The sequence below is a fragment of the Megascapheus bottae genome, chromosome 15 (assembly GCF_031878675.1).
Source record: "Megascapheus bottae isolate mThoBot1 chromosome 15, mThoBot2.hap1, whole genome shotgun sequence".
In the NCBI taxonomy this organism is placed as follows: Eukaryota; Metazoa; Chordata; class Mammalia; order Rodentia; family Geomyidae; genus Megascapheus; species Megascapheus bottae.
Genome location: NC_143523.1, coordinates 30,330,232 through 30,347,390, shown reverse-complemented (window position 1 = coordinate 30,347,390; position 17,159 = coordinate 30,330,232). Strand labels below are relative to the sequence as shown.

At 37.3% G+C, this 17,159-nt stretch overlaps 1 protein-coding gene across 1 annotated transcript; it reads left to right on the top strand.

Annotated features, from left to right (window-relative positions):
• Positions 1 to 291: 291 nt before the first annotated feature.
• Positions 292 to 16,231, top strand: Lipm (lipase family member M). Its single transcript, XM_090346936.1, has 9 exons — positions 292 to 566; positions 4,787 to 4,904; positions 7,313 to 7,511; positions 9,119 to 9,228; positions 11,983 to 12,119; positions 12,232 to 12,378; positions 13,922 to 13,993; positions 14,692 to 14,763; positions 15,893 to 16,231. Exons 1-9 carry the CDS (start codon positions 420 to 422, stop codon positions 16,157 to 16,159), a joined length of 1,269 nt encoding a protein of 422 aa, XP_090203062.1. The 5' UTR covers positions 292 to 419; the 3' UTR covers positions 16,160 to 16,231.
• The last annotated feature ends 928 nt before the right edge of the window (positions 16,232 to 17,159 follow it).

Genomic DNA, 17,159 nt, shown 5'->3' with positions numbered 1-17,159 from the left:
TCCCCTATCAAAGAAAGATAAATACTACAAGTTGAGGGCAGTTAATGCTTAGTAAATGGTGACCAGTAACTGGGTTTTGTGGGGTGTGTCTCATGCATGAGAAACTGGGTTTTATGGGGTGTGTCACATACATGAAACTCCAGTAGGCATTTAAGAAAGACATAAGAGGATTGGCAGTTACAGAGCTCAGGAGGGAGGAGTCAAAGGAGTTTTGGGACATCCCAGGCTATGCTTGAAGCCTACTGCATGTTTTCTTTCCTTTAACTAAGCTAGCTTGCTTAACCTGATTCAGTTTTGGAAAAAGAAATTGCAGGTGGCCAAAAGAGGTTGTGGTGATTGCTTTTTCCCAACCTACTGAATCTTCTTCTGACTTTAGATGTAGTTGAAAAAAAAAGGGAATAAATGCTGATGTTTAGAAAATGCCAGACATCTTGTCAAGAGCCTGGATTTTTTCACACAGAGTGGAGATGTGGATTCTGATTCTGGTGGTTTATTTGCTCCAAAGAAATGTGAATTCAGGCCATTTGCCAACTAAAGCTGTGGATCCAGAAGCATTCATGAATGTTGTAAGTTGGGTTTTTTTTTCTTAATCTTTTAGGGGAAATGAATGCTCCAACATTTGCACCTGGGTAGTATCTGCATTATTTTACACATTGTAGTGTTAGTGAATACTAATATTTAGCATAATGGATGGAGAGAAGGCTAAACTGAATGTTGGTAGACCTGACCACTCATCAAATGAACTCAATAATTTGGATTAATGGATTTATCTCTTTGGGCTGCAGAGATAATTTAACATTTCCTCAAATTCTTCCCATTATCCTATAAGCAAAGCAAGAATTTAGGGATTTAGGACTAATCTCAGACCCTTGTTCACTTCCATTTTGCCTTTTCTTTTCATTCTTTTCCAATGAACTCTCACATTATAAAACTGTCAGCCCTGATTTATTGCTATCAGGGCTCCAGTTACAGTAGTCTCAATTCCTGTCCTTCTCTGGGCTATTAACTCTATGGATGGGATTGAAAGGAGCCTGTAAGTACTCAAGAAGAGAATAGTGTGTGTGTGTGTGTGTGTGTGTGTGTGTGTGTGTGTGTGTGTGTGTGTGTGTGTAAACTCTTTATGTCTCCCAGAGAAGTTTTTGGCGTTTGGCTTTTGGCTTACTTTCAAATTCAATTTGATCTCCTTAGTGTCCATTACTTATTAATGTGCATCCTATAGTAGGCATTGTGATGAAGGTGACAGACACATTTTCAATTTGGTCTCCACTATCCTAAGCAGACAAATTGGATCATCCATAATTTTTCAACCTATAAGACTGAGATGAAAGAGGAAAAGCAAGTTTGACTAGCCTCCATCTCAGGTCCCTGGTTGACTTGGAATTGAAATTCAGACCTGCCTAAACACAACCCTAAAATTATCACCAGTATACAGTAAACCCTCCCATCTGTGAGAAAGGAAAGGTTCCCTTCATATAAGGGAGAAGATTGTGTACAAAGTCCAGACTCACCTGATATTTCAGGAAAGGGGAAATTTGAACATTCAGATATGTAGGTTTAAGATCCCTTTTATAGAAACCTCATTTACCCACTCTTTCTTCTATGGGACTTCATACTGAAAGAGCACAGAAATATCACGGATCTCCACAGTGATAAATATCAGGTGTCCTCTGATTATTCCAGTGACTGACCAACAGTTTATCCCGATCTCACATTTGTGTAGACCCTTAAGAGCCATTCTACCTCTGAGCATATATGTCCTTCCCAAATTGGGCAAGCTTCAAGAGTGGAAAGAATGGTAACACAGATAACGACTACCTTCCTAACTCTACCCACAGTCTTTTTAGCACCTACATGCTATTAGAATTTCAGGAAGGGTTTCTTAAAATTAAAATATACTGAATTGTTCTCTGCCACTAAAAAGTATCTGGAAATGCAATGTATTCGATTGAGTTGTTTAAATTCAAATAGAGAAACAATTCAATGCAGTAGAGTATAATTAGTTGAAAGTCTGAAATGAGTTTTGACACTCTCCTCATGTTTATGGATTATACTCACTCATCTACTTTGGTGTCAAATGGTTTATTCACATACACTTTAACAAGTGCTTATTGAACACCCAATAGACTCCTAGTATGTTTGTTTTTGCACTAATAGAACTTTGGATATCAAAAGTGCCTGATTTCCTGAAGCTCTCCACCCAGAAGAAAAGACAAATACTCAATTATTAATTACACAAGTAATGAGATCTGAGAAGAAAATGTAAAACGGGGGAGAATTAAACCAGGACCTTTAGGAAAGCTTTTTTTTTAAAGAAACATTGCTTACCCTGAAGTCTAAAGGATGAATAGGAGTAGATAAAGATCAGTATATCGGAGTACCTAAGCATCTTAAAGTGTGTGTAGTATTCAAGCGGATGAATCAAGGTCATATTTAGTTGGCCTTTAAACATAATAAATATTTATTACAAAAATAATAAAGCTGCAGCACCCAGTGGCTCAAGCCTATAATCTTAACTGCTTAGGAGGTGGAGATTGGAGAACTATAATTTGAGGCAAGCCCAGGCAAAAAGGACAAGAGGAGGAAGAGGAGGATGGATGGTGGAATAACTCACTACTACCCCTCCCCACATACCCAAAAAAGAATATATGTTCATTCTAAGATAATTAAATTGAGAATTTCAGAGAATGGCTAACATAACAATCACCAACATACCCTGTATCTAGAGCCAGCCATTAGTGATTTTGTCATGTCTTCTATTTTTTTCTCTTCCAAATTTGTGAACTTTGCACTTTCTAAAATTAGGAATAGCTACTATTTTCCAGTATTTTTTCTACTAACAAATATGAGGAAGAATTTCCTATGGTTTCAAATACCTTCTGTGAACTTTGTTTTTTCTTGCAAGATTATGAGCAGGAACTTGTCTTTTTGAATATGTTGTGTCTCCAAGTTCATATTCACAAATTTATGTCCTACTTTTAGCTTTCATGAACTCTCCTGCCATATATTGCCTATATGACATGCCACTGAGTCTTAGCACCTATCTTTTGAGATTTACATGCCCTTAGTCTCTGCTTTTCTTAGATAACTCTTACTTAATCCTTAAGACCCAGTGCAAATTCTCCCTCCTCCAAAAGGCTTTGATAAACCCTGCTCATTGTGTCCTTCCTACTCAGAATTTCTCTATTCCTTCCTTCACACATATCTGTTCAATTCCCATTTGACATATTTATTCTAGCCAACAACACTTGATGTCCTCTATGCTCATGCTTTAAGTATTTATCTTGTCTCCCAAGAAACATGCACCAGTGATTTTTTTAATGTTTCACCCAAGACGTATGGTTCCAATAAGAAATTTTAAGAATAGAGCCTAACAATATATTTTACCTTGCCATGTAAGTAGTTCTCATGCATGCTGAAATGTTTAAGTGTGTTGCTACACATACTACACACACACACACACACACACACACACACACACACACGTTTTCCATAAGACTTAATAAATTGGGTTTCAGTTAACCAACAGTGATCACAAGTGCCCATTAAGTACTTACTGCTACGTGTTCTATATACCAGCCATTATATTTATTACTACATATGTATTATCTCTCTTTACATTCCTTGCACCTGATGGAGTATGAACAAACAGTTAAAAAAAACTGAGGAATAGAGAGAGAATCTTTATTTTCCCCAAGACCAGACAGCCAATTCTTCAATTAATGTTAGAGTTAGATTAAATCTCAAGCAGTAGGCCTATAAGAATTTCCTGTTAATAATATGAGCCACAGCTACATATAGAATATGAGGCATTTGAAGCCTTTACTTTCCCGCTCTCACTTAAATTAACCACTGATAGGAATACTCCCCTCCTTCTCTTGAAGGTAGGGAAGTAGGCATGAGAGGATGCTGAGAGGATCTCTGCAGCTTCATATTGTCCAAAGAGTTTCTGCGTGTAACCACTGAATGGAGCAATACTTTTTAATCAATGGTCCATGAATAGTCAACAAGGAATCTGAAACTCTTGAAATGACATGCAAAACATTTATGAGTACCATATACTGCACAATCATTCTTATAGCTCTGCTCACCTCTACTTGAGGGATCTTTAGGTTATCATTTAAAAAAATCACTGTTATTGACTCTGTGGTTTTAGAACTAGAAAGAACCTTAGAGAAGGAGTGGCCCCAGGATTCTCCTAAATTGTCCTAGAACAATTCTATTGGCTGCATCACTATTCCCTGATCCCTAACTGGCAATGGGCCCAAGAATCAACTTTACATGTCCTGGGTGACTCTGATGTAAATCCAGACTTTGGAAATAATATTTTTGTTCAGGAATACTCAAACATTAGTGTGTTTCAGAATTTCCCAAAGAGCTGGTTGAACCACAAACCGCATGCTGGTCCCTGGCCTCAAAACTTCCCTAAGAGAGTGATAATCTGCACTTCTAACAGGTACCCAAAGGATGCTGATGCTTTAGAAAATTATCACACAGATTCAGACTTCCTATTACACATAGTGAATGGCCTGAGAGGATGGGGCTGAGTTCCATCAGAAATGAAGATAGATAGATAGATAGATAGATAGATAGATAGATAGATAGATAGATAGATAGAATTAAAGAAAGTAAGGACTGGAGAGGGTTGGTTGGTTTTTCTATGGTAAAATAATTTGAGAACTTGCTTGTCTACAAACTAACAAGGCCAAGAAATCTAATCTTACTTTGAGACCATTAAAAATATAGCCATATATTGCTGAACCAAAAATAAATTGTGCTTTTTCTATAGAGTGAGATCATACGACATCAAGGCTATCCCTGTGAGGAGTATGAAGTTGCAACAGAAGATGGGTATATACTTTCTGTGAACAGAATTCCTCAAGGCCTAATGCAACGCAACAAGAATGGTAGGGTTCAACTTATAACACCCTAGAGTGCCATTCTTCCTTAGTCCCAACTTTCTTGTTACCAGTATGTTGAGTATTGCATGGATTCTTAACACAAGCTAAAATATATTGGGCAAGTCAAAAGATTGTGTCACCTTCTCATTATCTGCGTCATCATTACCCTACCCAATCCAATGCCCATCAATTATTTTAAATATTCAGTGCTTGCTTTTCACAAAACACCTGTGGGCCCAGAAAAGTATACTCAGTAGTAGAGTATGTGCTTATGTAGTACATGAAGGACTCTTGAGTATAATCAACTGCAACTCAAATAAACAAACAAAAAAACTTTCAAGAAAAAGTCCATTTGTTGTCTCCATTCCTCATTTAACTCATTCCTCAAACTTATTCTATATAGATTTTCTAGAACATTCCCTGATAATGCCTTGAACAATACATACCATGATGAATGTAAAGCCCAATATAATACCAGTGGTCTTTGGTACCACTCAAAGAACACTTTAAATATTTCATGTGTTATCTCATGTTGTACAGAGGGCTTTTTTAGAAAGCAGGTTATGCATGTAAAATTTTCATTTTGATACATTCATATATTGTGTGCAATTTTATATGTGAGATTCCATGTTACCTGACTGTATCTATCTTCTGGTTCTATTTGAAGCCTCGAGATTTAATTTTATTCCAGTTTATACCAATGCAACTTTTTAAAAATGTATTATCAGAGGGCCGGGAGTTTGGCCTAGTGGTAGAGTGCTTGCCTAGCATGCACGAAGACCCAGGTTCAATTCCTCTGTACCACATACATAGAAAAAAGCCAGAAATGGTGCTGTGACTCAAGTGGTAGAGCTCTAACCTTGAGAAAGTCCAAGGACAGTGCTCAGGCCCTGAACTCAAGCCCATGACTGGCAAAAAAAATGTATTATCAGAGTGGTGTATACAAGGATTACAGTTACATTCATTAGGTAGCAAATACATTCCTTCTTGAATATTATTACCCCTTCCTATGTTTTACCCTTACTTCTTTCCCCTGACCCCCTCCCAGGTTGTAGAGTTTATTTCCAAAGTTTAGTCTTGTGACTATTGCTGTTACTGATTTATCCTTTGTCCTTTGTCTCATCATCTTGTTTATCCCCTTCCCTTCCCTGATTCAAATAAGCAAATAAATGTATAGCTTTTGAAAGTCAATATTTTCTGTGCAACCCTAGCTGGCTACCTGTCTTATGTATGTTTAGCATGTTCCTACCTCTGTCATTTTGAACTTGCAATTATCCTTCCCTTTAACTCTCTACTTCAATTAGCAACGTCTTGCAATTTACTAACGACTCCCTCTTTTCCTGATTTTTTTCATATTGTGCAAAATAGCAGGTGGTATGATTGATTTGCTTGTTACTATCGTTTGTCCCCACCTTACAACAACTTTTCATCTACTTTTTGTTCAATGTTCTATGCAGTAGCTAACAGAGTGCTAAGTACCTTGTAGGTGTTAGTAAGAAAAAAACATTGGAATGATTAAATAGCATTGTGTACATAAATGAATAGTCTTGGAATATCAAGAGACTTTTCACTAAATCCCACCAAGCTCTAGGGTAAATGGACGTTAGTGACTTTTCCAAGCAATCCAGGAACCTCAGCAATTACTTGGTGGAATCCATCTGAAACTTCCATTCACGGATCTAGTTTGACTATTTGTTTTCTTACATGTGTGTTTATCCTCACACCCGACCATTCGCTGACAAGCTGTTTGGACTCAAGATCAGTCTTTTACTGAAGTCAGTGCACAATTCTCCCCTCTAGTGGCTGATGTTAATTCAATTTTCCTCTCCAAGTAAGCTGTTCTGAATTAATCCATGGGATATAATTCATTACTGCTTGACTTTATTGGTGTTGTAGAATTATTACCTTAATTTTACTTTGATGTTCAGATGTTTCCATATTGAAGGTAACTCCTTCGAATTAAATTTGGGATGCCTTTAACATGAAAAAAAAACCCTTTAAAATTAGATCACTATATAATATAGTGTGTGTGTGTGTGTGTGTGTGTGTGTGTTAGTCATTGTTCTGTTTGTTCTATGCCCTTTACTGGCATACTTCTAATATTTTCTAGAAAAAATGAAACAAGTTTAGCAACAACAATTATACAAAACAACAATGTGAACTGAATTTTATTGATTCCCTCTCTTTTTCAAGCATTGTTCTGTCCATTCTTGGTACTTTAGCTTACATAATTATAAGAAAAATTTCATTTATATGATGATAAGGAAGTTAAATAAGACAAGACAATGAAGTTGCCCAGTAGCTGAATGGAGATTTGAACACAGACTTTTCTGACTTGAAAGCTTTAACATTTTAGAGAATATCATGAAAGACAGAGAACACATTACAAAATGGATGCTTTGTCTTGACTGCAGTGTCCAGGCCAGTGGTATTGCTGCAGCATGGGCTGCTTGGAGATGCTACCAACTGGATTTCCAATCTCCCCAACAACAGTCTGGGCTTCATTCTTGCGGATGCTGGTTATGATGTATGGATGGGAAACAGCAGAGGAAACACCTGGTCTCGGAAACACAAGACCCTGTCCATAGATCAAGATGAGTTTTGGGCTTTCAGGTATGCGAAAATCTTGAGGATGGTAGTCAACATAAATGTTATTGGAAGAGGTGGATAAAGAATTATCATTTTTCTGGCTCTGGTGGTTTGAATTCATAGTTATTCCAGCTACTTGGGAGGCAGAGATAGGAAGATAATGGTCCAAAACAAGCCTAAGGGAGAGTGTGAGAGAAATATTATTACACACAAGTTGGCATATGGAGGCCTGTGCCTATAATCCCAGTTATACAGGAATCATAAGAAGGAGTATCGTGATCTAAGGTTAGCTCAAGGAGCATCAACCTCTACCAATAATAAGTTCAAAAGAGTTTAAGAGTTTAATAAATAAATTTAAAAGAGTTTAAGTTATGGCTCAAGTAGCCATTGCCTTAGAAGTGCAAAGCCTTGATTTCAATCTCTAGTACCACCCAAAAAAATAAACATAAATTTTAGTTTCTAGCTTTTAGATAATTCATTTTACTGATATTATAATGCACTAGCAAGATATTTCCATTTTTAATAAACTAGTGATTCTTTGAAGAAAGCATGGGAAATATTGGATTCCCTGAATAGACAGTTATGTCTGCTTAACGGAGGAAGAATGTTGGCTCAAGTCAGGTGATTGACACTGGAAGGAGAGGAGTGTAGATCCATTTTCTGGTAGGTGACTCTCACACAATGAATTCTTCCCTGCATGATGATGAGGGCTAATACCCTTCAGGAGGAGATAAAATTTGGCAGTACTCAAAAAAAAAGAAGAAAAGAAAAGAAAGAGAAAGAAAGAAGAAAAATTATTAAAAGTTGGGAGTCATTAGTTTGAGTGGCATCAGTCATGGCCTTACAAAAGGTTTCAATGCTTTTCTTTCCATGGTTTTTTACATGTCTTATTAATATTCATCCTGCTCTTTATTCACTAATTTGGGTTTATTCATTAATTGTGGTCCTGAACTCAAGACCTTGCAGTTGTGTATGAGGACTCTTCCTACTGAGGTCAATCCTTCCAATCCTGGCCTTTTTGCTCATTATTTTTTTAGATAGGGTCCCACCTGTCCAATATTTGAGCACGTGCCATTTATTGTAGGCTTTCTAGTAGCTAACAATCCAGCACAAGCCACCACCTCTAACGTTAATTGAGAAGGATGTCTCAAACTTTGCTGTTCAAGCTGCCCTGGAACCTTGATTCTCAAAAAACTTAACCTCCCAAGGAGCTGAGCTTTCAGACATGAGGTACCAGCATCAGGCTTAACATGTTCTTTATATACTGTGTCAGAGAAAGGTTCCTGCTACATCTTCAATATTTTTCCTATAAAAGGAATTTGTATGGTTCTGGTCTCTTTTTTCCCATAGAGTGAGAGACATAATATGTAAAATAAATATTCATGGATGACTATTATTCTATTAAGAATCTGCAGTGTGCAGCAGTCTGAAGACAGCTTGTGAGCCCAGAGCCACTCATACATTGCAGAATTTGAAATAAGACAATGCTGTGAGAATCTCAGAAATAGGCTAGCAGAGTTGACCACACACAAGCTGGTTTGTAAAGCCTGGGCATGTGGGGGAGGGAAGAGGACTTTCTGTGTATATATCACTATAAATGCTCATATAACTTTGTCTTTTCCCCCTTGTAGTTATGATGAGATGGCTAGGTTTGACCTTCCTGCAGTGATAAACTTTATTTTGCAGAAAACAGGCCAGGAAAAGATCTATTATGTCGGCTATTCACAGGGTACCACCATGGGTAGGTTTGAAGGAAAGCAGGTTTGTATACTCTGAGAACATGTGAAATATGTGATATAAAGCCATAGGCATCCAGAGACTTCTTTCCATTTTCATTGTTTTCAGATCTGGCCTTCTCCTCTTCTGTGCCTCTAAGAGCTGAGAGAAAAAAGAACTGAACTGAGGCAGGCTTGTGAGAGCATACAAAGTTCCAAGGCTTTGGGGTTATACAGATGTGGTGCAAACATTGTTTCTGCCACTCTTTTCAGTTTTTAATTTTATTGTAAGGGTGATGACAGAGGGGTTACAATTACATAAGTAAGGTAATAAGTACATTACTTGTTGAACATTATTAAATCCTCTCTTAGTTTTTTTTTCCACCTTCTATCTCTGTGGACTCCCCCCAAGTTGTAAAGTTCCTTTGCAACATAGTGTCTTGTGAGGACTGATGTTGCATTGGCTCACTGTGTTCTTGGTCTCACCATTTTATTATTCCCTTTCCCCTCCCCAATTCAGATAAATATATACAAAGCAAAGGGTACCAAAACAACCCAACAAACAAAAAGTGACAACAGGCAATAAACCAAAAAATGGTAAGAGGGAGGGAACAAGAAAAAAAAAGAAATAACTTCACATAATACACTAAAAACAAAACAAAATAAAAACATCTCATGCCTCTATATCTTGGAGCTCATTTTTATCAGCATCATTTTATATGGTCATATGTACATAGCTATGGAGCTATTGTGATCCTCTCCTAGGACTATGCTAGAAATACAAGAAATCAAAGAAAGGATAGACAAAAAGGATTGCATTAAACTGCAGACTGCAGAACTTCTGCATGACAAAAGGCAAAGCTACCCAGATAAATTGAAGGCCCACAGATCGGGAGAAGAAAGATTTTCACTAATTATATAACAGACAAGGGCCTCATATAAAAACATGCCTAGAGCTAAAAATAAATTAAGGCCCCAAAATCAAATCCTCAAAGAAACAACTACCCCATTAATAAATGGGCTAAAGAATTAAAAAGAGATTTTTCTGGAGAGGAGATAACCATAGCCAATAGACACATGATGAAATAGAAATATTCGCCATCTCTGGCCATATGAGAAATGCAAAACAAAACCACATGAAGATTCCACTCTAAACCAGTTAGAATGGCCATTATCAAGAAATCTAATAACAGCAGAGGCTGAAGAGGATGTGGCCAAAAAGGATCACTACTATACTGTTGGTGGGAGCATAAACTTGTTCAGCAACTCTTGAGAGCGGTACAGAGGTTCCTCAAAAGTCTAAACATGGAGCTTCCCTATGACCCAGCAATCTACTCCTGGGCATTTACCCAAATGATCATAAACAAGGCCACACTGAAGCCACCAGCATAATTATGCTCATTGCAGCATAATTTGCCATAGATAAAATATGGAACCAATCCAGATGCCCCTCAGTAGATGAAAGGATCAAGAAAATGGGATATAGATACACAATGAAATGCTGTGCTTCCATCAGAAAGAATGACATCACCCCATTCATAAGAAAATGGAAAGAATTGGAAAAAAATCATGTTAACTGAAGTAAGCCAGACCCAAAAAAACATATAGGCCCTATGGTTTTCCTCATTTGTAATAATTAGTGTATGTCTGCCACTATTAAATAGATATTGGTGAAAAAGCTGTTTAACCACCCTGGTCTAAGGTTTCCCATCTACAAAGCAGGCATACTTTCCTCTTAGAAGTTTTAGGACCATTTTAACTACTCAATATTATATATAAAAATCTTTGAAGTTAAGAATTCTAATGAGCCAGGGTAAGAGATATTTGGGGTACAGTGTGCACTCAATAAATGTGTGCTGTGAATGGAGGTCTGAATTCAGCATCTGCTACCTAGTATATGGTCAATAAATACAATGCATTATCATCATAGTAAAATATGACTCTCTCTTTTCCCATTACTGCACAAGTCGAAATTAGGTATTGGTTTTGAATTTTTGACTTCGTCTGACTTTGAACCCCATCTTTATGAAATAGTCATTTTCTTCCCATAGAAAAAATTCCAGAATTCTTCCCCAAATTACGATTAGGGAAACCTTCACTCTATTCTATAGGTATACAAACTGAGTCATCGATGGCTTCACCAGGGTTTCATACCAAGTTCTTAGCATAAATAAGAATCAAATTCAGTCTTCTAGAAGAGTTATCTATGAGACCATTAAAATTTGTGTTCCAGAATTGTTGAGAGATTAAACCATCAAAAATGCTCCTACCCTACACCCACTGTTAAAGAGCATATTTGTCAAAAAAGGTTACTTCTCTAATTCTGTACTTGCATTATTAAGGGGATGTTTACTTTACTTAGTAACCAATAGATTCTGAAACTGGGGTAAGAATCAGTCTAGATAGAATAGATAAGTAAAGATAGACAATATATATTTTCACTAATTGTCATTTTATTCAATAAATTCAATAATTTCATTCAGATAGAACTTACTAAAAAAAGCAAATATGTCATAAATGTCAAAGGGAGCTAACAAATGTCTTGTAACTGCATCCTCCTGAAGCTCAAATCACAAAGGAGTTTTGACCCAATCACACATAGTAAAGTACTGGAGTAGGACCAGACATCATGACACATACATGTGGTTCCCACATTGTGAAGCTGAAACAAATGAATTCCAACTATGAGATCAGACAGGGATGTATAGGGAAACATTGTCCTAAAGGGGGGAAAAGATTTTGATAGAAATAAAATATATAAAATATTTTTTCTGTTACAGGCTTTATTGCATTTTCCACAATGCCAGAGCTGGCTCATAAAATCAAAATGTATTTTGCTTTAGCTCCCATAGCCACAGTTAAATACTCGAAAAGTCCTGGGACCAAATTCTTGCTGCTGCCAGATATAATGATTAAGGTATGTGACCTTTCAGATAATTTCTGTGTGTGTTCAAAAGTCTTCCAACTTTGAACCTTTTATTTTCTTTTACTACATGGTCATGACTACAAGTTCCTTTCATATTTCACAGGGATTATTTGGCAGAAGAGAATTTCTTTACCAGACAAGATTTTTTAGGCAGTTAGTGATATACCTTTGTGGTCAGATGATTCTTGATCAAATTTGTGGCAATATCATATTACTGCTGGGAGGATTTAACACGAACAATATGAACATGGTAAGTAGGAGCCTTGTAAATTTTGCTTTCCTAAACCAACTGGGAGTTATGGGCCTCACTCCACAAGGGCAAAGAAAAGGGCACTGAGGCCTGTCCCATAATTTAGTTTTCAATTTGTGAGGAAATGCTACAAATGAGTGGAAGCAAGGTTAACAGTGGGCACTAGATATGAGTGTCACAAACTGGAGATGAAGACTAAAAGCCAATGGTAAGATTAAAAAAGGTAGGAAGAGTGATCTAAAGCTAGAAGTCACCAGGGGCCCTGCCATACACCATTTCCCTCTCCCATTCACATGCATCCTTGGGTTGATAGTTTAGGTACTTCGATGAGAATTTTGGAAGCTTCTGTGTTTGGTTTAGTCATAGCTACGACCCCTTGCTAAGTGTTTTGGGAAGGTTCCCTGGAACAGAATGCACACACTCTGCAATGGACAGTACTCAATTGCTATTGAGATAATACCCAGAAAGAAGGAAATCAGACATACTTGGTAAACTAACACTATATGGTGCTAATGCCAACAAGAAGCAGTTGATCTTCCAGGAATGTACAAAGACCCGTCACAAAGTGGGAGGGGAGGGCTGGATCTTCATTGCCTCCCACCTACGAATCCTTTGACTCGAATCACACTGGTAATGAAGGCGACACTGGGTGGGCATCTCTCTACAGCCTCATCATGCCATCCCTAATGACTATTGGAGGGCTATCGACCAGCAGCAATCCCATCCGTTACTACAAGGATGGTCACGTCTAGTAGGCATTCATCAGATGTCAGGTTAAAGAGCCATATAATGTGATTGCTGTTCTTAATGTACTATGTTATTTCTCATCTCTTTTGTTGTCCCTTGGTTATCTCATATTGTTACAGTATCTTACCTTGTTATATGATATATTGTATATATGTTTATTTGGTTATTTGAAATGGGAAAGGGAAGGGGGAAACAAGATGAAGGGAGGGGGTGGGGGAAGGAAATGGGGACAAAAACATGAGAAGGGGTAGCAGTGTCTGTTAAGTAATGCACCTTCTATCTGGTGAATAAAATATAATGCTTCTATTAAATACAATAAAAATATATTTTAAAAAGAACTCTTCATAATAAACCTGTAAGATACATGTTACTAATATCCTTGCCTTACAGATTTTTTCAAGACCCAGGGAGGCAAATAAATTACCAGAATTCACCTACAACTAATTCGTAGAGCTCAAACCAAATCCAGAGCCTATATCCTAAATATCACTACAGAAAGGGCTTTAGAAAAACACTTTATTCACTTGGTTTTTGGCAGAGTTCAAGGTATATTGTGAGCAGTCAGATCTATAAGGAGAAGCAATTCTAAAATGAAAAAACCAGTACAGTTTCTCAGAACTATATTTAGTGCTGCTTTATTTGTGTGCATGTATACAAATACTGATTAATTGAAAATTGCTGATAATTTGATGGTGTTCCTATTTCTTACTATGATATCCCGGAGATTTAGTATTGATAAGATGCACATCTCGTGAGTTTTTCCAATGTCTCAAAAATAATTCTTGCTTTATTACAGAGTCGATCAAATGTCTATGTGGCTCATACTCCTGCTGGGACATCTGTACAAAATATTCTTCACTGGAGCCAGGTGAGGAGGACAAATTTGTCATCATGATAAGGATCCTTTCACCTTTTGACTGTTCAAGCCAGAGAAAAACAGAAGTTTATTTTTAGTCCAAGATGAATGGACAGTCAGTGATGTTTCACCTGTGAAACTTCATTGAAATATTTTAGAAGGTGGGAGCAATGAATGGGAAGTGGCCTAAGAAAATCTTAAGTGGAGTTCAACAGTTCCATCTTTCTCTCATCACGTGAAAGACTTGCCTTGGCGAAAAGTTATTTCCATTGTCCTAGTCATTTCCAGCAGCATGGTCAAAATGGAAGCAAAAATGCTTATCGGCCAAAGAGAGTCTTTTATGTTGCAACCTCGGGTGGAAAAGTTTCTGTCTGTGTAGAAAACTTTGATTTGATATGGTCATTATCTCTCAGGATAACTGTCTTGAACAGTTTTCCAATTGTAGCCTCAGGAATTGTGCCAAGTATCAGTGTACATTCATCACCACAGAGATGCAATTTCCAGACTTGATTAGGTGATGGTCAACAACTCTAGACACTGTCTTTCTCCCTGAAAAAGCCTGATTCTTGCATTTACAATTTCCTGTTTGTTCAATTGTGCAATAGAAAAGCAGGTCAGGGAGATTTACTCTCTATTTCTATCAGCAATGTTCTCATGGTAGCCCATTTCCACTGCCTTTGAAAACCTAGCCAAGTTTTCTCTCGTTTTAGGCAGTGAATTCTGGAGAACTCCGTGCATATGACTGGGGGAGTGAGACCAAAAATCTGGAGAAATGCAATCAGGTAAAAGAATCCAATACCATCCGCTGAAAATATTTATTTCGGGAGATGTGTAAGGGGGAAGTCACACTAATCAGTTATTCAAGGAATGGAATAAATTACTAGAAGTCAAGCAGGAAATGATAGGTTTTGATTCCATTTGAAGCATGAAAGTTGACAGCTCAGAGGCCTCCCTGCGTTTCCAGTGAAGCAGGAGGCCTGTTTCATTGAGGCAGCCCATGGAAAAAGGCACTGGGTCTCTTAGAAGTCAGATGGGTGAGGTTTAATTCAGGCATAAGTGTAGCCTATTGTGGACATGAAAAATATTCTAGTAGCATCAAAAGAAAGACACGAATGGTGATGGTGTGACTAAGTGAAAAACAAAAATCAAAAAATTAAAATACCCAAAAATCAAAAAAAAAGAAATGTTAAGTTTTGATCTGTGTTGTTCTTGCTTCTGAACTTTGGGGTGATGTATAGCAGGGTTACAGTGACATTCGTCAGGTAGTGGATACATCACTTCCTCGACTTGGTCTTTACAAACCAAAAATCACTGGAGTGTGTAATCCTTTAGAACGTGTTTCTGAATTCAGTATGAATTTTAATGACTATGTGCTTTGAGTGTTCCCAACAGGTGTTCACCTTTATCTTACTTAGTTCAAATTAGCTTAGTGCTAACTGCCATTTTCTGGGGGTTCTCTGTGTTTTTGATTCCTTCGACACTGACAGAGACCCTTAGTAACCTTTTTTTCAGTGCTGAGGGTTGAACCTAGGAAATCGTGCATGCTAGGCAAGTGCTCTATTATTGAGGCAATTTAGGTAACGTATATGTAGTTCAGTGGTAAAGTATGGGGGAAGTATGTAGTAGGGTGTGAGCATAACCACTAGCAACATACACACATACACAAACAGGAAATCTAAATGGTATTTCATGTGACCCAGTAAATTACTACTTATATAATCACTTCACAGATAAAGAAACTGAGGTCCAATCTAATCAAATAATTGGCCTTAGGGACTGGAGTTCTGCATGGCTCTCATAGCATGAGCCTTCCATCATCACTGATGCATTCCTATCATGTTCATTCAAAAGGTCATTACGAGTGTAGAAGTCCAAATATTATCTGGAAATTAAACTCTTCTTTTGCTCTAGCCAACTCCTATCAAATACAACATTCAAGACATGATGGTTCCAACAGCCATGTGGTCCGGAGGTCAAGACTGGCTTTCAAATCCAGAAGATGTAAAAACACTGCTCTCTGAAGTGACCAATCTCATCTACCACAAGAACATTCCTGAGTGGGCTCACGTGGATTTCATCTGGGGGTTGGATGCTCCTCAACAAGTGTACAGGGAAATCATACACCTGATGAAAGAGGAGGTCAATTTGTCCCAGGGAACATGCAAGATTTCATTGTAAAAGTTTTGGTCATCAGCAAGCCTTAAGAAGAGCTTCATGAAATAGGGTACTAAAGGCAGGTATGGAGGCTTTTAAGAGGGATTTCCAGAAATGGAAAACTTCCATGCTAGTGGTAGGGAAGACAAAGATGTAATACACTACACATCCCTTCAAATTTCTACATTTGGCACTAAAACTGGTATGTTTCTTTTCATCTAGTAAAACTAAACTAACTTAGTAAATGAAGGTTTCCTGTGTTATTATATCTTCTACATCTCAAAAGGCAGATTTGACTTGAAAACCACGAAGTATGGTGACATTCACTACATTATGCAGGTAAATATCCTTTGGATTTTTTTGTCTAAATATTTTAGAGCAGTATAGGAAGATGACAAATTGTAACAAATATTGAGTTCATACATCTCTGGATTGTCTTGGGCAAAATGAGCTGGGTGACAACTTTGCTTCCACAGAGGCAGAATCCTACATCAGGAAGCCATAGGACTTGAAGGACAAAATAAAGAAATCAATATATTATAAGAATGGAATATGTACTAGACATGCTCAGAACATAGCCAACTTTTACATTTATATTTCAGGAAAGGTAATTTTTTGAACATTTGTATTGCAGATGGCATTGCATGTGCAGGTCAGTGCCCAGATCCTAGAATAAAGTTGTTGGAGAGCTTACAACCTATGGTTTAGAGAGCTGCTGGCCTAATTTCCTACCTCTGAAAATTAAAAAAACTAGAAAGAAAACATTATAGTGTCATGAGCATCATGAAATAGTGTCATGTACTTTTATCCTTAAATCTCATTCACAGGTCAACATTCACAACTCGAGATTTATTCCTTAGAAAGTTGTTAAAGATGATAATGGTAAATTATATATAAATAGTATGTTGCAAAATCTATTATGAAACCAAATCTAAAGTATGCTATGCATGTTGAAGGCCATTTTGAAGATATACTACTGTGTAAAGTTCTTATTTATTTTTGTCTCCCAGAGGCATACAGTGCC